Here is a 23714-nt window from a genome sequence, read left to right on the forward strand (position 1 = left end):
ACATTACAGTACGACAAGCCAAAGATTTCTTAGCTAAAAATACAATGTGTGATATTTCACTCACCAATCACTCTTTCCAGCAAGCCAGGGAAAACCTGCAGATAGCCAAGCAGCTCGGTGTTCGCAGTCATTTCGCACAGGACGTCGAGAAGCCTAATCGTAGCCAGTGCCTCCTAGAAAGAAAAGAAAACATAACTTTTAAGCATATTTGAAGTGAAATGATCTGTTATAAATAACAGTAAGAGAATATTTCAATACATTTAAAGTATCAGTGCTTGTACTAAGTCTAGAGAAAGAAACAAAACTATGAAGAACAAAACCGAAGTATGAAATATGTACACGACTCATCATTTTCACTAACAGCAGACATCTGCCATCAAGAATGCAAGATTATGTGTCATTATGTGTCTTCTTGGAGCAAAGAGTCAGAAAAGTTCTTATTCAAGCAAAAAGACATTCCAACAGTGGAATAAATGTTCAAAATTACTAGCTACATACATAACATTTATGCAAATACTTTCTTTTTAAAGCATTCCCAGCGTGCAAGTTCCACTTTAAAGATACAAATATCCCATGAAATACATTAATTTCTTGTCCACAGAAATCCTGTAAAATGCTGTGGCTGAAAAGACTCCGGCTTTAAGAACTTACATAATCTCTGGGTAAATATGAACTTCTATGCAGTACCTCGGTAGATGAGAAGGCAGAGTTATTTGAAAACATTACTTCACACAGCTGCACACTGCATGACCAAGAAGCTGCCTAGTCCCAACTGCACAGCGTTAGTCTTCATCAAAACTATAAATGTAACTTCTGTATGGATTGTGGAACCCATTTTATTTTATTTATGTCGCTCAGGCTGGAGTGCAGTGGCACAATTTCGGCTCACTGCACCCTCCGCCTCCCGGGTTTAAACAATCCTCTGCCTCAGACTTCCGAGTAGCTGGGATTACAGGTGCCTGCCACTATGCCCGGCTAATTTTTGTATATTTAATAGAGACGGGGTTTCACCATGTTGGCCAGGCTGGTCTTGAACTCCTGACCTCAGGTGATCCACCTGCCTCAGCCTCCCAAAGTGCCGGGATTACAGGCATGAGCCACCACGCCCAGCCTGAACCCCATTTATAAAGTACCTATTCATTGACAAAATGTGGCAGAGATTATAAAGTTAGTCCATAAAGATAACGTTCTTCACTTTGGGAGGCCAAGGCCAGGGGATCACTTGAGGTCAAGAGTTCGAGATCAACCAGCCTGGCCAACATGGTGAAATCCTGTCTCTACTAAAAGAACATAAAAATTAGCCAGGCGTGGTAGCAGGACACCTGTAATCCCAGCTACTAGGGAGGCTGAGGCAGGAGAATCATTTCAACCCAGAAGGTAAAGGTTGCAGTGAGCCAAGATTATACCACTGTACTCTCTAGCCTGGGCAACAGAGCAAGACTGTCTCAAAAAAAAAAAAAAAGATAACATTCTTCAAAAGAAAGATAAATTACTTCCTTGTTAATTGTAAATGTGTATTTACTGTTTTCTAATTAGGAGACTTAAAGGTAATAGTTAATACAGTATTCTGAAATCTCAAAATAAATAGCAAGAAACCACACATTTTTGATGTCTTGGATCTTTAATTTTATATCATAGCCTTCTTTAAAGAAGAGTTTAAGAGTTAAGGAGGGAAAATCTCGAAGTCTAAAGTTAGTACCATGTTAAAACCAGTCTTGAGTAAATCCATCAATTTCACAAGGTTTCAACATCCTCTTTTGTAAAAGGTGTGGCTGCCCAGATTGTTATCTTGAGATACCACTGTTCCTTCAAGAAGAGACCTGAAGCAAAGCATGCACCAGGAAACCCTGGGTATCCTGTCATAGCGGGTAACAAAGAAGCTATTACAGGCTACTAGGGTCATGTCGGAAGGGATCAGAAACAACTCGATGAGGCTCACACTGGACAGCAATGGCACATTAAACATCAGAAACAATCACAACAGCAACAGACTGAAAGCAAAGCAAGTTGTTTTGAAGCTATGGCTTCATAATGAAAATAAAAGAAAACAAACCAACTTGCTGGTCATCTCCGGATGATGCCACAAAACCAACTCCTTACTCTGAAGACTGGTAATCGAGGGGAGAAACAAGCACTTCTCCTGCCTTTCTTCATCCAGTGTACCTCACAGAACCCAAGAATTTACTAGGGAAAGTTTCTCTTTAAAAAATATTCCTGCAAATGAACAATAACATTAAAATACCACCATTTTCCAACACCTAAAGAATTCACGGATCCAGGTAATTAACAACTGCAATAACCAAGCCTCGGGTGTTTCTTGATGAAAGTAGGTATCACCAACAATGAAACATCACTGCAAAAACGAACCAAAAAAAATAACCCAAATCTGAATATGCCTCTGGAACTAACTTTCATTCATAGGAAATGCAAGGTAAAGAAGAATACATTAAGTGCCACCCTGGGGACATACTCATCAAAATGTGAAATCTAGAAAAGTCTACAGGAAAAACCACCTGGTTTCTCCAACAAATAAGTAGCAAAAAGGAAAAAAGGGGGAAAGGGAAACCTACACACTAGAGTGAAGTTAGGTCAATCAGCTGCAACATACGGCCCCTTATCCATATGCTGTTTCAACAAAATAAACTTGAAAATGATTATTAGATGATGGGGAAAATCTGAATACTACTTAATTAATAATTCATGTTGTTATGAGTTATTTTAGATGTGCTCACAGAATTACACTTGTGTCTGAAGACTCCTTATCATTTAGAGTAACCAATGAAATACACTGGAGCTTTGGTTCAGTCCACAGCAATTGGCTTACGAATGAGTGGAACTGTGGTGGAAAAAAGAATGGTGATGAGCGGGAAGCTGCTGATGGCATATGGAGTTTAAGTACACTTTCTTCTTAGTCTGTGTTTGAAATTCCACGTTAAAATGACAGAAATAAAATTAGAGGTTGGAAGAGATTAACTGGAAGTTTCCTTCCAGCTCTTAAATTCTATGATATTAACTAAAATAAACCTAATAGAAAATTAATCTATCCTCACCTAACACATCCCCAATTTCAATCATTAAAATCCTTTTATTTATAAAGTGTTTTTAATGAGCATCTGGAAATTAGTAATGGAAGAACAGCCAGAAAAAATTACTCTTAAAAAATAAGATTAGGGCCAGGCGCGGTGGCTCAAGCCTGTAATCCCAGCACTTTGAGACGCCGAGGCGGGTGAATCACGAGGTCAAGAGATCGAGACCATCCTGGTCAACATGGTGAAACCCCGTCTCTACTAAAGATACAAAAACTTAGCTGGGCATGGTGGTGTGTGCCTGTAATCCCAGCTACTCAGGAGGCTGAGGCAGGAGAATTGCCTGAACCCAGGAGGCGGAGGTTGCAGTGAGCTGATCTCGCCATTGCACTCCAGCCTGGGTAACAAGAGCAAAACTCCGTCTCAAAAAAAAAAAAAAAAAATTAATGAGTAAACTCCCCTTCCAGATATTTAAAAGTCTTATGAAACTATATTATTAAATGAGGCACTAGAGGGAAAAAGAAAAAAAAAAAAAAGCAAATGAAGAGAACATTGTGAAAGATTCTGAAGTGAGCAAAAGAAAAAAAAAGATTAGTCTCCTGTCTAGCTCACCTGTCTCAGTTAACACTGCCACGTAGTATCTTTGAATAATTTTACAGCTTTGTAAGTTACAGAAAACTTATAATAATACAGAATTATTCCTGCCCATTAAAATGCAAATTAGTTCTATCTGCCTGGACTGCAGCTGTTTTCTGCATAGATGAGTTTTTGCATTTACTTCTATGTTCATTTCAGTGTTCCTTCATTGCACATAAACACATACCTCCCGGAACTCTCCCTTCTCCAGCTGTTAACATCTTACTGGTTCCTTCCAACTTATTTGGAGGGAACCAGTAATTGATCCAAATAAATAGAAGAATTTAGGACATGATGTAGGTGGGTGAGACAGCCTCGAGCCCAGGAGCTGGAGAACACAGTGACCTATGATTGTACCACTACACTCCAGCCTGGGCAACAGGGCAAGACCCTGTCTCAATTCAAAAAAAAAAAAATCAGTGGAAAGGGTAGGTTTATTCACTAAATGGTACTGAAACAATCACAAACAGATAACATTTAGGGAACATTAACTAGGTACCAATCAGCATATTAAACACTTATACTAAAATACAACCCAGCTGGTCACAGTGGCGCATGCGTATAGTCCTAGCACTCTGGAAGGCCGAGGAAGGTGGATGACCCAAGGTCAGGAGTTTAAGACCGGCCTGGCCAACACGGCGAAACCCATCTCTACTAAAAATACAAAAATTAGCCAGGCACGGTGTGGGGACTTGTAATCCCAGCTACTTGGGAGGCTGAGGCAGGATGATCACTTGAACCCAGGAGATGGAGGCTGCAGTGAGCTGAGCCAGTGCCACTGCATTCCAGCCTGGGCAACACAGCAAGACTATATCTCAAAAGAAAAAAAATAATAATAATACAACCCATTTTAAGAAAAAGGAGGGCAGAGAGAGAATGAGTAACTTTTCCAAGATCATACACCTGTTAAAGAAGAAATCAAGACTCAAACTCAGTCTCACACGAAAGATTTTATAATTTTGGATAGTCAAAAGACATAAATAATTCATTTAGATCCATAACTCACTCTTTACTCAAAAATACATTCTAGATAAATAAAAACTGTGGACTAAGTACTGAAAGAACTAGACTCCGGAGGTGTATATTTCTACAATCAAAGAGGAGAATTTACCAACAAGAAAAGTCTTCTTGGCTGTCATCTGTCAAGAAAAAAAAGAAAGAAAAGAAAAATCCAGAGGCCAGAAGGATAAAATTGATAAGCTTAACTAGATTAAACACGAAATAAAAACAACTAAAAGACTAAGAGAACATCAGAAATAAATTCAAACAAAAATTAACTACATTAAAAAAGTTTACTATACGTGTGACAGAAAGATTAATTTCCAGAAAATGCTTTTTAATAAATGCATTTTAAAAGATAACCTGATATGCAAAACAAACATAATGGTCACTGAAAAACGTTAACGAGCAATAGTAATGAAATCAGATGTGCAAAGGGTAGCTCATGCAGTCCTGTGCTGCACTGGTACAACTTAGAAACCTCTGAAGTTCTTAAATACGCATCATTCTTTGACACAGCGGTTCCACTCCAGGAGTTTATAATCTCAGATTTACTTGTCCAAAATTTGTACAAGGATGTTCACTATAACATTATTTGTAAAGGTTAAAAGAAAAAAAAGAAAGCAACGTGGAAGCAACTGAAGTGTGTACAGGGAACAAAGGAAAAAGATGATGATGCATCTATAAAGCTAAACATTTTCAACTATTAAAAACATACAGTGAATACATGTTAAAGTGCAAAGATGTACAAGTTATATCATAAGTGAAAACAGCAAGTTGAAGAATAGTGGTAAAAATGGAAACAGAAAACATATAAGTGTGTATATACAAAAAAGACCTTTGAAAAGAAAACAAAAAAAGGATATGCAGATAGATTTGTAGAAAACAAACGAAGGCTGGGGAAAAAGCAGGAAACTCTGTAACTTTTTTTTTCCCCTTGAGACAGAGTCCCACTCTGGCGCCCAGGCTGAAGTGCAATGGCATGATCTCGGCTCACTGCAACATCCACCTCCCAGGTTCAAACAAGTCTCCTAGCCTCCCGAGTAGTTAGGATTACAGATGCCTGTCACCACTCCTGGCTAATTTTTGTATTTTTAGTAGAGATGGAGTTTTACCATGCTGGTCAGGCTGGTCTCGAACTCCTGACCTCAGGTAATCTGCCACCTCGGCCTCCCAAAGTGCTGGGATTACAGGCATGAGCCACCACACCCAGCTGAAACTTTGTAACTTTACGTTTCACTGACTTCAGCTTCAATAATTTTTAAGAACAAAGCAAATATTATTTGCATAATACCAAAATTCAAGCCCTTCACATGTGGGAAAATCCCAGTATTACAGAATTTGTATTAAATATGTATTGAACACCTACTGCATAACAGATACTACAGTATGGCCTAAATTGGGGTTGCAAAAATTAAAACAGAACGCAAATCCCACAACCTGAGGACAATTCTTGTAATATACGGGTATCAGAAAATACAAAGCTAAAAAGAATGTTTTTTAAGCTTTCAGAGAAAAGGCAAGGCTTGCTACAAGTGAACAAGATTCAGAACTGACAAAAATATATCAAAAACTGGAAACAAGTACACAAAATGTATCAAAGGACAGGCATAAGTCCATTAACAGGAGAACCCAAAACTATTTTTTGTTTGTTTGTTTTTGAGACGGAGTTTCGCTCTTGTTATCCAGGCTGGAGTGCAATGGCGCGATCTCGGCTCACCGCAACCTCCACCTCCTGGGTTCAGGCAATTCTCCTGCCTCAGCCTCCTGAGTAGCTGGCATTACAGGCATGTGCCACCGTGCCCAGCTAATTTTTTGTATTTTTAGTAGACACAGGGTTTCACCATGTTGACCACGATGGTCTGGATCTCTTGACCTCATGATCTACCCACCTCAGCCTCCCAAAGTGCTGGGATTACAGGCTTGAGCCACCACGCCCACCCAAAACTATTTTTATAAAGAAACACAGGAAGAAGACCTTGGGATTTTAAAACAAAACAATTACATAAATTAAACAAAACACAAAACATCCTATAAATACAACCATTTCCATTCTCACTTTTCAGTGACAGCACTGATAACTTTACTGAGTATCTACCTTGTTCTAAAAAGCTCACAAATAGGTAAATGCAGTGGTTTGGCAGAAGATGGCTGGGGAGGACGCGGCAGGTAGAAAGCCGTGATCTGCAGCATTTGCTGGTTTCCATGGCAGAACTACTTCCACCATGGATGATTTCAAGGTAGCAACAATTTAACGATCAGCTCACAAATTTCTAAGCACTTAATAATCAACTCTTAGAAGTCAGCACAGGCCAGCTCCAGTATAACACTTGATTATTATCTGGCACATTTAAATACTGGCAGAAGGGTTCTCTTTAAAAAAATATATATATATATTTATGTAATTTGTTCTTAAAAGTTACTGTAGATATGTCATATATATATATATATATGACATATCTACAGTAATTTGCGCAAGTCATAAATGTACAGCTCAATAAACTTCCAAAAGCAAATTAATTTGGCTTTAAAAAAGAAAACTGCCTACGACTTTTTTTTTTTTTGAGACAGGGTCTCATTCTTCCCCAGGCTGGAGTGCAGTACTGTGATCACAGCTCACTGCAGCCTCAACTTTCTGGGCTCAGACAAGCCTCCTACCTCAGCCTCCCCAGTAGCTAGGCGCACACCAGCACGCCCATCTAACTCTTTGTTTTTTGTACAGATGGAGTCTCCTTATGTTACCAGGCTGGTCTCCAACTCCTGGGCTTAAGCAATCCTCACAGGCCTTGGCGTCCCAAAGTACTGGGATTACGGGTGTGAGCCACTGTTCCCAGTCTACAATTTTTTATTCCATTAATATATAAAAATACTTCCCAGCATAGAGAAAAAAATGTCTGAAGAAAATATATAAATTTTCCTAAATATGAAAGGCTAATCCAGGAATTTCTCACTACAATACTGAAAATCACCTGTACTTTAAACGGAGGTGCCTTGAAAAGTTTAAAGATGTGATCTGCCTTTTCTGTCTCCTAGAGAACTGATAAAACTTTTCTTAAGCAGGACTTACTGCTCCTCCTGCTGGATACAAAGGCAAGTCTATCTCCAGAAAGTAAATGCAAGCCCCTGAATAAAGACCTTTCTTTCCTATCACAGAAAATGAGAACTAAAGTAACAGCATGATTATTAAGACCTAACATGGTCAACATGACAAAGGACAGAAAATCAACAGCAAAATCATCTTGAACAAAAGTATATTCACAAAAAAGGAAATACATTCTTGTGGCCAAGCAGCCATAACCATGAGCTGCACTTACAAAAGTAGTTACCAGTTTCACAGTATTACACATCACTCTCCAGGAAACACTATGGATCATATTCTCCACCTTCCCGCCTGTGGACAGTGAATGAGTATCCACTTTGTATTCCAATCCCTTTCCTCCAGTCTCATCCATTTGCCAACAGTGATTCCAGCATCAATCACTCCCTTCAGCACACAAAGGAACTCTCTATCATCTATCATTAAAATGTGTTTAAATCAGCTTTACTGAGGTATAATATACATATAATGAAATACATCCAACTTAAGTATACAGTACAGAGTTGTGTCAAGGTATACAGTTATGTGTCACATTCTACTATCCAGAAAGTTCCCTCATGTCCTTCTGCAATCAATTCCACTCCTTCATTTCCAGACCCAGGTGACATCTCCTCTGTTTCCTATCATGACCAATACGTCTGGCCTGCCACCGAACCCAGAGAAATAGGAACAGCATGTTCTCCAGTCTGTCTGGCTTCTCTCCCTCAGCACTTCTGAGATTCTCCCCTGTTGTTGTATCACAAGTGCATCCCTTTTTATGGCTGAGTGGTCCAGAGAAAGAACAATTCTAACTTTATGACAGAAGAAAGGGAGAACAGATAAAAATGGAAAGTTCTGAGGGAAAGAGAATTAACATAAGCTCACTTCCACGTCCTAAGTAAAACAAGACCCGAATGATCTAAGGCAGGCATAAGAAGAAAAAAAAATAGTTTAAATAATTAACCAGGACAGTACACAACTAGGAATCTCCTATAAAGGAAAGAAGCAGCAAACTGTCTAGAAAGCGGTCTGGAAGTATGTAACAAGAGCTTTAAACATGTGATATCCTTATACATAGCAATTTCACTTCTAAGATTATGTCCTAGGATAATAGCTGTGGAACTGTGCAAAGATGTAACTATAAAAACATACACTACAGTACTATCTAAAATAAGTAGAAATAAGAACAACCAAGGCCAGACCTGGTAGCTCATGCCAGTAAGCTCAGCACTCTGGGAGGCCAAGGCAGGCAGATCACGTGAAGTCATAAGTTCAAGACCAGCCTGGCCAATATGGTGAAACCTCATCTCTACTAAAAATACAAAAATTAGCTGGGCATGGTAGTACACAACTGTAATCCCAGCTATTTGGGTGGTCAAGACAGGAGAAATGATTGAACCCAGGAAGCGAAGGCTACAGTGAGTTGAGATTGTGCCACTGTACTCCAGCCTGGGTGACAGAACGAAACTCTGTCTCAAAAAACAACCGAAATATCCAGCTACAGGGATATGGACAAATAAACAGGAAATTCTTTATTTGAAATGTTACGTTGGCTTTCTTTTTTTTTTTTTTTTTTTTTTTTTAGAGAAGGGTCTCACTCCGTCACCAGGGCTGGAGTGCAGTGGGGCAATCATGGCTCATTGTGGCCTCAACCTCCTGGGCTCAATTGACCGCCCCCCCCATCTCAGCCTCCCAAGTAGCTGGGTCTATAGCCATGTGCCACTATGCCCAGTTAATTTTTGTGTTTTTTGCAGAAATGGGGTTTTACCATGTTGCCCAGGATGATCTAGAATTCCTAGACTCAAGCGATCTTCCTGCCTTGGCCTCCCAAAGAAGTGGAGTTAAATGTGTGAGCCACCATGCCCAAACTGTGCTGGCATTTTCAAAAGACATTTACAATGTATTATTTACTCATTCAGCAAATACTAAGTGCCTGTCGTATACACAGTACTATGAACAAAAGAGTCAAACTTTCTGCCCTCCTAGAGCTTACATTCAGAAGAGAAAATGGGGACTTGCAAACAGAAGGCATAGAAAGGCCCCACTTTTAATAGATACATATGTGCACATGTCTACGCATGTGTGCACATATTTGATGTCATCTGTTTAGAAAAATACATTAACCAGAATTTTTTTAAGTCACTGACTCTGGATGGTAAGAATAAGAACACTGTTCTCCTTTAACTAAATTTTCTAACTATTCTTATATATGGATACATTACTTACATAATATTTTTAAAAGCTTTTAAAAAAAAATTCTCATAGACAACTTGGCTAAGTTAGAAAATCTATCCATTCTCTTTTACCCAAGATTGGGAAATGTGCCTCCCTTACCTCATCATCTGGAGGCTCCTCAGAGGCCAACCTGAGCACAGTCTTGCACTGATCCACAAAGGTGCTTGCGACCAACTCAGCATGGTGTAAAAACACAGGGATGTCATCCTTGGTGAGTGGCTCCTCACTCGTTAGCTTGGCTATCATAAGGTCTAAGAGTGTAACTCTGCAAAACATAAAGGATTTCTGCATGAATCTGTGATACTTAAATTACACAATGCTAAAGATACCTAGGGAAGCAACTTTCAGGGAATATTAGCCTTTTAAATTCCTTACCTTGCTTATAATGTCCAGCTAGAAAAAACATTTTATGAATAAAGGTAATCTTCATCAATCACCTATTTTTTAAATTCTTAGTCTCTTTGATATGACTTGGCCACAGAAACTAGAATTGTTTAATTCACCTTTTATATCCATTACTTTCAACATTAAGTCAACATTTGAGAAATGCTCAGTTTTTTGTATAACCACATCCACAGTAACAGCAACAGCAAAGTGAAATGGGTTAACATTTATCACTATTTTCTACTGAGCTAAGCACTGTATCATCTAATCCTTACAAAAACTCCATGAGGCAGGTACTGTCACTAGTTTCACATTAAAGATGGGTAAATAAGGCTTGGTGAGGTTAATTAACTTGTCCAGTGCCACAGAACCACTGAGAGTCTACGCCAGGATTCAATCTGTGCCTTGAGCCAGGCGCTTGAAGCATTCCTTTGACAGTCTTCATTGTGAAACTTTACTATTTGTTTTACTTTACAAAAACACAAATCTTAAGACCAAGACTGTGCCACTGTTATGTCAATATATAAATTACCAAATAAATATTTCTTTTCAACCATCTCTTTTCTTCTAGGAAAAATTAATAATACATAGGTCAATCTATCTAGCATAAATCAATTAGGACATCTGCTCAAAATTGTATTTTGATTTGGATTGTATGTATAATTCTCATTTATTTCTATAGAAGAAAGGGCGCGAATATCTAAACTGCTTATTAGCAAATAAAGGTAAATACACTCAAATTAGGCATGGAACATTTCTTACCAAGACAAAAATTTGAATTATTTACTGCTTCAAGTAAGGGAGAAAACTATACCAAATGCTTCCTGTACTGTGGCCAAGTGATGGGAAATATCATCAGTCTGGAAAAATCAACTACAGACCTTAGCAATTTTCAGAACTCCTAAAACCACAGATTGCTTGTGGCAATAATTAATCCAAAATAAAACAAATATACAGTTCACTCAGTTGTGCACAGTATTAGAGAACTTCTGTTTTCCTTTATTTCCATATAATCTTTAAAAATAAACTGAGGCTGGCCGGGCGCGGTGGCTCAAGCCTGTAATCCCAGCACTTTGGGAGGCTGAGGCGGGTGGATCACGAGGTCAAGAGATCGAGACCATCCTGGTCAACATGGTGAAACCCCGTCTCTACTAAAAATACAAAAAATTAGCTGGGCACGGTGGCACGTGCCGGTAATCCCAGCTACTCGGGAGGCTGAGGCAGGAGAATTGCCTGAACCCAGGAGGCGGAGATTGCGGTGAGCCGAGATCGCGCCATTGCACTCCAGCCTGGGTAACAAGAATGAAACTCCATCTCAAAAAATAAATAAATAAATAAATAAATAAACTGAGGCTAAAAGTTCTAAAGCTTGAAATAAAAAGTCAACAGGTGCCAGAATGAAATCTCCTGAAAGCATAAAATGCACAGCTCAGTAACACAGTGGAGCACACAGAACATCTCGGGAACGATCAACATGATGGCTGGAACAGTACCTCACATCTCGGTATTAATGGTGAACATAAATCATCTAACTGCTCCACTTAAAAGATACAGATTGGCAGAATGGATTAAAAAAACTTACAAACCAAGTATTTGCTGTCTTCAGGAGACTCACCTAAAACATAAGGAGTCTTACAGAACAAAAGTAAAGGGGATGGAAAAAGATATTTCATGTAAATGGAAACCAAAAGCAAGCAGAATAGCTTCTCTTACATGAAATAAAATAGACTTTAAAGCAGTAACAGTTAAAAAAAAAAAAAAAAAGACAAAGAAGGTCATAATACAAAAGGATCAATCCAACAAGAAGACAATCCTAAATATATATGCCCCTAACTCCAGAGCTCCCAGATTCACAAAACCATTACTAGATCTAAGAAAAGACAGACCACATGACAGGCCTCAAAGCAAGTCTCAATAAATTTTTTAAAAAGTAAAATATGGCCGGGGGCGGTGGCTCACGCCTGTAATCCCAGCACTTTGGGAGGCCGAGGCGGGTGGATCACGAGGTCAAGGGATCGAGACCATCCTGGCCAACATGGTGAAACCCCGTCTCTACTAAAAATACAAAAAATTAGCTGGGCATGGTGGTGCGTGCCGGTAATCCCAGCTACTCAGGAGGCTGAGGCAGGAGAATTGGCTGAACCCAGGAGGCGGAGGTTGCGGTGAGCCGAGATCGCGCCACTGCACTCCAGCCTGGGTGACAAGAGCGAAACTCCGTCTCAAAATAAATAAATAAAAATAAAAGGCCGGGCGCGGTGGCTCAAGCCTGTAATCCCAGCACTTTGGGAGGCCGAGGCGGGTGGATCACGAGGTCAACAGATCGAGACCATCTTGGTCAACATGGTGAAACCCCGTCTCTACTAAAATTACAAAAAATTAGCTGGGCATGGTGGCACGTGCCTGTAATCCCAGCTGCTCGGGAGGCTGAAGCAGGAGAATTGCCTGAACCCAGGAGGCGGAGACTGCGGTGAGCCGAGATGGCGCCATTGCACTCCAGACTGGGTAACAAGAGCGAAACTCCGTCTCAAAAAAATAAATAAATAAAATAAAAAAAATAAAAAGCGAAATATATTGGCCAGGCATGGTGGCTCACACCTGTAATCCCAACACTTTGGGAGGCTGAGGCAGGCAGATCACCTGAGATCAAGAGTTCAAGACCAGCCTGCTGAACATGTGAAACCCCATCTCCACTAAAAATACCAAAAAAAAAAACCAGCTATGAGTGGTGGTAGGAACCTGTAATCCAATTACTTGGGAGGCTGAGGAAGGAGGATCACTTGAACCTGGGAGGCGGAAGGAGGTTTCAGTGAGCCGAGATCACATCATTGCGCTCCAGCCTGGGCAAGAGAGCAACACTCAGTCAAAAAGAAAGCGGAGGGCAAGGGAGGGCAGGGGAGGGCAGGGGAGGGCAGGGGAGGGCCCGGGAGGGGAGGGGAGGGAAACTATATCAAGTATCTTCTCAAACCACAAAAGAATAGAAATCAATTCCAAAAGGAACCCTCAAAACTACATAAATACATGGAAATTAAATAAGTTGTTCTTGCATGATTTTGGGATCAACAATGAAATCAAGATGGACATTTTCAAGTTCTTCTAAATAAATGGTAACAGTGATAGAAGTTATCAAAACTTTTGGGATACAGCAAAAGCAGTGCTAAAAGCAAAGATTACAGTGCTAAATGCCTACATCAAAAAGTCCGAAAGATCACAAGTTGACAATCTAATATCATACCTCAAAGAACTAGAGAACCAAGAACACACTAGGCCAGGTGTGGTGGCTTACACCGGTAATCCCAGCACTTTGAGGGGCAGAGGCAGCAGGATTGCTTAGCCCAAAACTTTGAGACCAGCCTGAGCAACATGACAAAATACTGTCTCTATAAAATGTTAAAAAATCAGTCAGGCATGGTGGTGCATGCCTGTAGTCCAAGCTATTTGGGAGGCTGAGATGAGAGAATCACTTCAGCCAGGGAAGGTCAAGGCTGCGGTGACTGTGCCACCACACACCAGTCTAGGTGACAGAGCACCACCCTGTCACAAGAAGAACAAGCCAAACCCCAAGCTAGCAAAAGAAAAGAAGTAACAAAGATCAGAGCAGAACTAAACGAAGTAGAAACAAAAGATCAAAATACAAAATATAAAAGCTGGTTCTTTGAAAAATAAATAAAATCAATAGACCATTAGCTAGACTAACCAAGAAGAGAGAAAATTCAAATTAGCTCAATTAGAAACAGAAATGGAGACATTATGGCTAACACCACAGAATTACAAAAGATCATTAAAGACACCATAAACACCTCTGAGCAAACAAACTAGAAAATTTAGAGGAAATGAACAAATCTCTAGAAACATACAATCCTCCTGGCTTGAATCAGAAAGAATTAGGAGACCTGAACAGACCAATAACAACTAGTGAGATTTAATCAGTAATAACAAAAATTGCCAAAAAACAAAAAGCCCAGGGCCAGACAGATAGATGGCCAAATTCCACCAGACATTCAAAGAATTGGCACCAAGCATACCGAAACTATTCCAAAAGGTTGAGAAAGAGAGAATCCTATCTAACTCATTCTATGAGTTACTCATTCCAGTATCTCTGAAACCAAAACCAGGAACAGACAGAATAGAAAAAGAAAACCATAGACCACTATCCCTGGTGAACACAGGTTTAAAAACCCTCAACAAGATAACAGCAAACTGAATCCCACAGCGCATCAAAAAGGTAATTCACCATGACCAAGTGGGCTTCATCCTGGGATGCAGGGATGGCTCAACAAACACCAAGTCAATGCGACTCATCGCATAAACAAAATTAAAAACAAAAACCACATGATCATCTCAACAGATGCAGAAAAACATTCAACAAAATCCAGCATCCCTTTACAATAAAAATCTAGGCACAGAAGGAACATACTTCAAAATAATAAAAGCCGATCTCATACTTAACGGGGAAAAGATGAAAGCATCGCCCCTAAGAACTGGAACGAGACAAGGATGCCCACTTTCAGCACTTCTATTCAGTGTAAGACTGGAAGTTCTATCCAGAACGATCAGGCAAAGGGCATCCAAACTGGAAAAGAGGAAGTCAAACTTTCTCTGTTTGCCAATGATATGATCACATACCTAGAAAACCCTAAAGACTTTACCTAAAAGACTCCTAGACTTGATCAGTGAATTCAGTAAAGTCAAAGGTTACAAAATCAATGTACGCAAATCAGTAGCAGTGCTACACATCAGCAATAACCACGCTGAGAAATCGAGAACAAAATGCCTTTTAAAATCGCTGCAAAAAAAAACAAATGCCTGGGAATATACGTAACAAGAAGATGTGAGACCTCTAAGAGGAAAGCTATAAAACACGGCTGAAAGAAATCACAGATGACATGACACAAACAAATGGAAATACATCCCATGCTCATCGACTGGAAGAATCAGTATTATTAAAATGACCGTATTGCCCAAAGCAATACACAGATTCAATACAATTGCTACTAAAATACCAACATCATTTTTCACACAATCAGAAAAATAATCCTAAAATTCACATCGAACCAAAAGAGAGCCCAAATAGACAAAGCAATGTTAAGCAAAAAGAACAATTCTAGAGGCATCACATTACTCCAACTTCAAATTATACTACAGAACTATAGTAACAAAAACAGCATTGTACTGATACAAAGGTAGATATACAGACCAATGGAACAGAATAAGGCCAAATACTTACAATCAACTGATCTTCCATAAAAGCATACAAAAACATAAACTGGGGAAAGAACCTCCTATTCAATAACATTTCTGGGAAAACTGAATTGTCACAGGTAGGAAAATGAAACTGGATCTCTGACCATACACAAAAATCAACTCGAGATGGATAGAAGATTGAAATCTAAGACCAGAAACCATAAAAATTTTAGAAGAAAACCTAGGAACAACACTTTATCACAGTGTCCAAGGCAAAGCGTTCATGAGTAAGATCACAAAAGCAAATGGAACAAAAACTAAATAAATGTGACCTACTTAAACAAAACTGCTTCTGCGCAGCAGAAGACATAATCATCAGAGTAAGCAGACAACCAACAGAATGGGAGAAAATATTTGCAACTATGCATCTGACAAAGAAGTAATTTCCAGAATCTACAAGGAACTTGAACAATTCTGCAAGAAAAAAACAAATAATTCCATCAAAAAGTGGGCATGACAAGAATAGTCATTTCTCAAGATACGCAAACGGCCAACAAACATGAAAAAATGCTCAACATCACTAATCATCAGGGAAATGCAAATTAAAACCACAAGATGCCACCTTACCCTGCCAGAATGGCCATTATTAAAAAGTTAAAAAAACAATAGATGTTGCCATGGATGTGGTGAAGAAGGAACGCATATGCAATGCTGGGGGAAACGTAAAACAGTATACATAGCCTTTATGGAAAAACAGCATGGGGGCTTCTCAAAGAACTAAAAGTAGATCTACCATTCAATCCAGCAATCCCGCTACTGGGCATCTACCCAAAGGAAAAGACACCTGCACATGTATGTTTATCACAGCACAATCCACAATTGCAAAGATAGGGAACCAACCTAAGTATCCATCAACTGATGAATGAATAAAGAAAATGCAATATATATACAGAATAGAATACTACTCAGCCATAAAAAAGAATGAAATAATGTCTTGTTAAGCAACTTGGATGGAGCTGGAGGCCATTCTTCTTCCCTTTTTTAGAGACAGAGTCTCGCTCTGTTTTCTAGGCTGGAGTGCAGTAGCGTGATCTTAGCTTACCGCAACCTGTACCTCCCGGGTTCAAACAGTTCTTATGCCTCAGCCTCCCCGAGCAGCTGGGATTACAGGCATGTGCCAACACGCATGGCTAATTTTTGTATTTTTAGTAGAGACGGGGTTTCTCCATGTTGGCCAGCCTGGTCTCAAGTGATCTGTCCTCCTCGGCCTCCCAAAGTGCTGGGATTACACGTGTGAGCCACTGCACCCAGCTGGAGGCCATTATTCTAAATGAAGAACTCAGAAATGGAAAAATCAAATACCGTACATTCTCACTTACAAGTGGGGCTAAGCTATGGGTACACAAAGATATACAGAGTAGTATAATGGACATTGGAGAGTCAGAGCAGGGAGGTTAGGAGGGTAAGGAATAAACACTACTTATCAGGTATAATATACACTAGTCAGGCCGGGCGCCGTGGCTCACACCTGTAATCCCAGCACTTTGGGAGGCTGAGGCAGGCAGATCACGAGGGCAAGAGACTAAGACCATCCTGGCCAATATGGTGAAACCCCGTCTCTACTAAAATATACAAAAATTAGCTGGGCATGGTGGCGCGCGCCTGTAGTCCCAACTTCTTGGGAGGCTGAGGCAGGAGCATTGCTTGAACCCCGGAGGCAGAGGATGCGGTGAGCTGAGCTTGCGCCCCTGCACTCCAGCCTGGTGTCTGGCAACAGAGCAAGACTCTGTCTCAAAAAGAAAAATATATATATACATATACACATACGAGTCAGGTGACAGGTGCACTAAAATCACCAACTTCACCACTATACAACTCATCCATGTAACCAAAAACCACTTGTATCCCAAAAACTATTGAAATTTTATGTCTATATAAAATATAGACATACCTATCTATACATATCTCTATCACAAGTAAATCTAACTACCTACATATATATACACATATAACTTTCAGGGAATGCTAAGAAAGGGGCCACCATGTGACCCAAATGCCTGCTCTAAAGATATTCCTTGTAAATTGGATTACATAATGCAGCAGTTACTGCTAGGTAGAAGTCAGGGTCCCCGGCTTCAGGGAATTTGGCACCTAGTTCACGATTACTTGAATAGGTAATGAAACAGAAAATAAGTTTATCAGATTTGTGAGTGTTAAGGTATCCACAGATAGGAATGCAGGGAAATGAGAAAGACAACAGATGGATTACAGCTGGGGAAAAGAACCCAACACCAGTGCAGATCATGAATCAGGGGCAGATCCCGAAACCGCAGTCCCGAGGTGAGGATAAGAAGGGTGGGCCCCAAGCGGGTGGAGATTAAAGTTGTTCAGCAACAATAGGACATTCCGGGGGTCCAAGCAGATGCAGCGCAAGGAGAGGTGCAAGTGCTGAGGAGAGGTGGAAGCACATGCTGCCTGCCTGACACAGAGACACCCAGGCAGCCTCCTCTGGCTCAACTTCTCCCTGGCCAAGCAGATGCCGCCTGTATGATGCAGCTTTATATGGTTACAAGATGAGAGATCTAACAATGTCGGTACTGAGTGATTTCAAAGGACAGAAGGGGGCAAAGTCAGAAATATAATATAAAATATATAAAAGTACAAACTAAGTTTGAGTACCACCTCAGAATACACTGTCCTTGGTTAAATGATCCTATTTAGATTAAGTCAGCTGCCATTTAAACCTTCTAATGGTTCCCATCACTCCCCCTACCTCTTCCTTGAAAATGTAACAGAATGCAAGTGCTCTAAGTAACCTAGCTACTCATTGACTCACTCACTCCGGTGTGAAGGATGCAAAAGGGGTTAGAGGCTAGCTGTCCAGAATTATTACACATCGGTGTGAAAGTCTTGCTCCTTTAACCCAGAAATCATCGTTCAGGCTACTTTGAGTTCACCAGACCCTTGAGTTCACCCTCCATGCAGAGCCATGCAGCCATAATTCTATCTCTCAACCACTGGCTGTCATTAGCATTCTATTTCGAACTCTCTCCTGATTAAACACAGTACTTACATAGTCTGCCTTAAAGTTATGATTCCTCCTTTTCTTTTTTTCCATGTGATGGAGTCTCGCTCTGCTGCCTAGGCTGAAATGCAGTGGTGATCTCGGCACACTGCAACCTCCACCTCCCAGGTAAAAGTGATTCTCCTGGCTCAGCCTCCCGAGTAGCTGGAACTATGGGCCTCAGAACTCCAGTATGGAAAACAAGAATAATACCTATTTCACAGTGTTTGTGAGGATTAAGTGACAAGGGCTACACGGTGACTTGCAGACATAACAGCGGTACTGCCTGGAGAAAAAGGCAAGGTCCTCAGCATAGCAGTAGTAGCTGGTACACTTGTAGCTGCGGTAACAGCAGTAACAGCACGGAAGCAGAACCAGCAATAGCTCACGTTACAGGTCAAGGTATTTGCCCTGGATTACAGAGGTACTGAGGTGGCATTTGAACTCTTTCTAATGCCAAAAAAAAAAAAATCAGTTACCACAACCATTCCAGGGGGTAGCTACTACTATTAACCTCATTAACTCGACCAAAGTAGTAAGTGGCAGCATCTATCCTTGACTACTGTGCTGTACATACAGATCATGAACCGGAAAACCACATGAGCTGTTTACCATGAGCAGCTAGTCCAATCTGTTAATACTCACTTCAATTCACCTGGAAGGGAGACCCGACAAGTATGCAAATGTAGGCTCTCATTTTTGCTGAATCATGCCACATGAATTAATGATGAGTCTATATCCAGAATTTCCCCAAGTAACCTGCCCAAATAGACTACCAGCCTCTAGGTGAAGAAGTCAACTAATTTTGACAACAATGAAAAGAACTAGCACAAGAAAAAAGCTTAAGAATTTACAAAGCACTTTCATTCCCGTACATAACAATGCATGGTTATTACCTCACATGAGGGCAGGGACTGCGTCTCAGTAATGTTCACACACACTCACTTGCCCTCTCACTTCCCACCATGGGGTAACACAGCAACAAAGACCTCACCAAATGCCAGTGTCATGTTCTTGGACTCTCCAGCCTCCAGACTGCTAGAAGTAAGTTTCTTTTCTTTGTAAACTACCCACTCTCCGGTACTCTGCTATGGCAGCAGAGACCAGACTAAGGCAGCGGATGCATCATTTTACATTCCCACCAGCAGACACATCAACAGTGCACAGGTTCCGACTTCTCCGCATCCTTGCCCAGACTTGCTATTTTCAGTGTGTTGATGGTAGCCATCCTAATGGGTACCAAGTGGTAGATCCCTGTAGTTTGTTGTTTAATGGGTACAGAGTTTCTGATATACAAGAGGAAAAAGTTCTAGAGGTTGGCACGATGTGAACATACTTAACATCACTGAACTGTACATTAAAAAATGGTTACAATAACAGTCTGGCATGGTGGCTCACGCCTGTACTCCCAGCTGCTGGGGAGGCTGAGGTGGGAGGATTGCTTGAGGCCATGAGTTTAAGGCTCTAGTGCACTATGATCACATGTGTGAGTAGCCACTGCACTCCAGCCTGGGCAACAGAGCATGACCCTGTCTTTTACTTTTTCCATAAAAAGAAAAAAAAAAAAAAGGTTGTAATAGCAAACTTTATATTATGTGTGATTTACCACAATTTTTTGGCAAAAGCTATTGTCAAAATCTAGTCAAAGATTCCACAGGGTAAACCAGGGCTGCGACAAAAAAAGAGAATACATAAGATCTTGAGAGGGTCTTATGTATAACTGATAAGGTTTACTGACCAGCATGGACTAAAAAGTTAAAAGTGAAGAAGCTAAGGATAACCTTGAGGTTTCCAACTTAGCAGGTAATATTAATCAGTGTACTAGACGAACACTTTATTGAGAAAGAATATTCATTCATCCACTCATGCTTTCACTGGAAAACTTTTTTTTCTCTTTTTGAGCACCTGCTATGTGCCAACCACTGACTGGAAATGTGGAATGCAGAATAAAAAGGGATGAATCCTTGCCCTCAGGGCACCAACAGTCTAATGGAAATGTGCTACAATAACAAGCAGGTATGTGACACTACACGATGGATGAATGAGGTGATTAAATGACAGCCCATCTCCTCTGAAGAAAAATAAAGCAGGGGCAAGGGGAGGTGACAACTGAGCAGAACCTTGAATGAAGTAAGGACACACCTGATACAACTTTATCAATAAAAACAGAACATTTTTAGTCTGCTATCCCCATGCAGTTACGTAATAAATCATTAATTTAGATAGGCTATGGAAAATAATCAGCTTGACTATTAAAATGCAATGAAACTGCATTCTTCCTGTATTCAGTTGTTCCTTACTAGAAAAAGTTACTAATTTTTTGCACTGTGTATTGTATTATTTCTTTTAGGTCAAATAATTCTCTATCCACAAAGGGGATATATATATATAGAGAGAGAGAGAGAGAGAGAGAAAGAGAGAGAGAGAGAGAGAGAGAAAGAGAGAGAGAGGTGGAAAGAAGCACTGGAATTGGACTTATGAACTTGGTATTTCATATGACTTTAAAAGCATAAGCTTTTCCTTTTTGTTAAAGATATTAAAGAAGAAAAATGACCTAATTAGCAAAAGACAACAAAAAGTACATGAAGCTTAACTACTGCAACCTAAACACAAACTAAAAAGTCCAAAACCACTGAAACTCGTGACTATAATCAAAAGATTAACACCTTTACAAGATTCTGATCATTAGATCTGCAGTTTCTGAATAAAGATTATTTTCCTAAGGCAATATTTCTAATAAGGTAAGAAAAAATGTGTGCTACTGAAATGAAGAGTGTCCTACAAATTATTTTATCCAATCCCCTTCATTTACAGGTGAAGAAACTGAATCCCTTGTGCCTTACCATGGAGGTTTAGAAAAAAAATACACACACACACACACACACATACACAACTGAATCCCAACAAGGTCACATAAAGAACTATAATCATAGCAAGGCACAGGGCCAAAGTCTCAGAACTCCTAGGTCACTGCTTTTCCTACTACAGTAACTGTGACACTGTGGATGGGTATCCATTTTATTTTAGTCTGAATTATCCATCAAAAACCTACACACCTAGCAGAGTGCATCACAAATAATCATACCCATGACATAAACAAATAAGCACACCTCAAGTATGCAACTTAATACACAGCTACATAAATTACTATTCCAAAATCCAGGCACATGCATAAGATCTTGTTCTTAATGTTTTTCTTAACATGCATTTACTGAATAATGGCACCAACCTGGATTCTGCACCCCTCCATAAATCACTGCCTATTGTGGCTAAGCTATAATGTTAACCAACCAATTTAAAACCATTACCGACACAGAAACATGTATTTAGAGAGTCTGTGCCAACTCAGAAACCGCACAGCTTTTCAGTCCTGTGCACAGAATACCCTATATGGAATGCTAAATACTCAAAACCACGCTGGCTGGGGGATTACCTTTCTTGATTGTTCAGTTTGGGAAACATGGCTTGTACCAGCTCCGAGCTCTTCAGAAAGAGGTCTGTAATAATCAAGAACCTAGGGAAAAAGAGGAGGAGAGTCTGGTTACTAGGAACGCGGTAAGACCAACGGGCCCTTATCCACTTTATAAGCACAGCTTACACACAGAAGCATCTCTTTTCTGTGGATTTTTGATATGCTGTAATCGTAAATATTTTAAAAGGTTCACATATTATTAATCTATTAGCAGCTAAAAGGAAAATAAATCTTAAAAATATTTTTCTCCAATTTTTCTTCTGAAAGCTTTATTGAAATCATTTAAATTGACTCAACTAGAAGACGGGGCTACTATAGCTTTTATCTAAGTTGAGAAAGAAAAATTCTTCACTTAGCAACAAGATCAAGTATAAACAAAAAGCATACTAAATTGTTTTACTCAGAAGCTAACTGCTATAATGAACTAGAGAAAGACTTGTCAGACTTCCCTTTAAACACGTGCCAACAACACAGTGATGAATACTGGCTTGATTATTCACCTTTAAGAATTCTCGAGTTACCAAGAAAACACTCTCATTGTCAAGCTATGCACTCATCTAAACTTAGAGATCAACTTATGGAAAGCCCAAGGCAAAGATTATAGGCATAGTTCTTCAAAGTACCCCTGTGACAACTAAGGAGACTGAACAGTATTATTAATTAATTCTGAATTGTATTTACCAGAGGACATCTGAGGGAAAGACTGAAGAACGAAGGAAGATACCGCTTATAACCAGGTTATAGTAATAAAAATTGTAAGCATGAAACACACTGACACATAGTTGAACCGCTTGTTAACAAGTAAAACACAATAAAACTATATTCAGGGTTATAACCAAATGAAGCACCTTAACTACTGCAATACACTGTCACTTAACATAAAAGTAAAATCCAAATACATGCTCTATTTCCTCTACAGCATTTACAATAGCTGATCAACACTCTGATGTAAAACATTCCTAACAATAATGGATGATACTTGAAATTCTCAAACCGTATTCCTATCAATCTGTGCAGGCCAACAGAAATCCGTGCGTTCCAAGCCGGATACACAAACTAAATTGAGATCTTAAAGCTCATTCATAAGTCAGGTACTTAAAATTCAAAGCATTTTCCCATAGGAACATCAAAAACACAATATTCCAAATCACAAGTCATACTTCCAAATAATAAATACCCATTTTTAGACAGATAATTTACAGAAGAACATGTTAAATGCTGGCAGACACACACTAAGAATGATATAATAGAAACAAATATATCTAACCAACAGTCTGGGGGCGAGAGGGGGCGATGGACAGGGGGTGAGAAGATCAAAGAGGCTGGAGGAGCTGCTTTGTCAATCCCTAGGAGAAGGAAAAGAGAACAGCACTCCTAGAAAAGGAAAGAAAGAACTTAGAAAAACAGCAAGAAGGAAAGAGCAGCTGTGTGTCTGGGGAACTATAAGCAACAAAATACTATTAGGGCTTCAAAAGGAAGCCAGGATTCCAAAGCACGGGTCTCCACAGTGTCTCGGGTAAAGAAAGTTGCTTCAGCCAAGATTTGAGTTTACTGAAGACTGAGGTGGTAACTACATATTCTTTCATAATGCTGGTAATTAGTGCTCTCTTTTTTCTTGATCAATTTTGTTAACGAAAAGAC

General features: G+C 39.8%; 1 protein-coding gene and 1 long non-coding RNA gene across 7 annotated transcripts in view; one reads left to right on the forward strand and one right to left on the reverse strand.

Moving 5' to 3' along the window:
- ATXN10 (ataxin 10) overlaps nucleotides 1-23714 on the reverse strand; it is a 174567-nt gene that overhangs the window by 105671 nt on the left and 45182 nt on the right. For 4 of the 6 annotated variants that reach the window (XM_035273342.3, XM_035273323.3, XM_035273329.3 and 1 more), the window contains 3 exons: nucleotides 22035-22115; nucleotides 10072-10237; nucleotides 65-173 (listed from right to left, as the gene is read on the reverse strand). In XM_035273342.3, coding sequence (XP_035129233.1) covers nucleotides 65-173; nucleotides 10072-10237; nucleotides 22035-22115 — 356 coding nt within the window. The remainder of the gene's footprint in view (nucleotides 1-64; nucleotides 174-10071; nucleotides 10238-22034; nucleotides 22116-23714) is intronic. The other 2 variants (XM_035273336.3, XM_035273316.3) reach the window with 1 other exon arrangement.
- LOC118147423 (uncharacterized) lies at nucleotides 19549-21336 on the forward strand. The gene is made up of 3 exons (XR_004733859.3): nucleotides 19549-19645; nucleotides 20504-20617; nucleotides 20952-21336. It is a non-coding gene; the product is annotated as an uncharacterized LOC118147423 (long non-coding RNA).

Source organism: Callithrix jacchus, chromosome 1 (assembly GCF_049354715.1).
Source record: "Callithrix jacchus isolate 240 chromosome 1, calJac240_pri, whole genome shotgun sequence".
Classification (NCBI taxonomy): domain Eukaryota; kingdom Metazoa; phylum Chordata; class Mammalia; order Primates; family Cebidae; genus Callithrix; species Callithrix jacchus.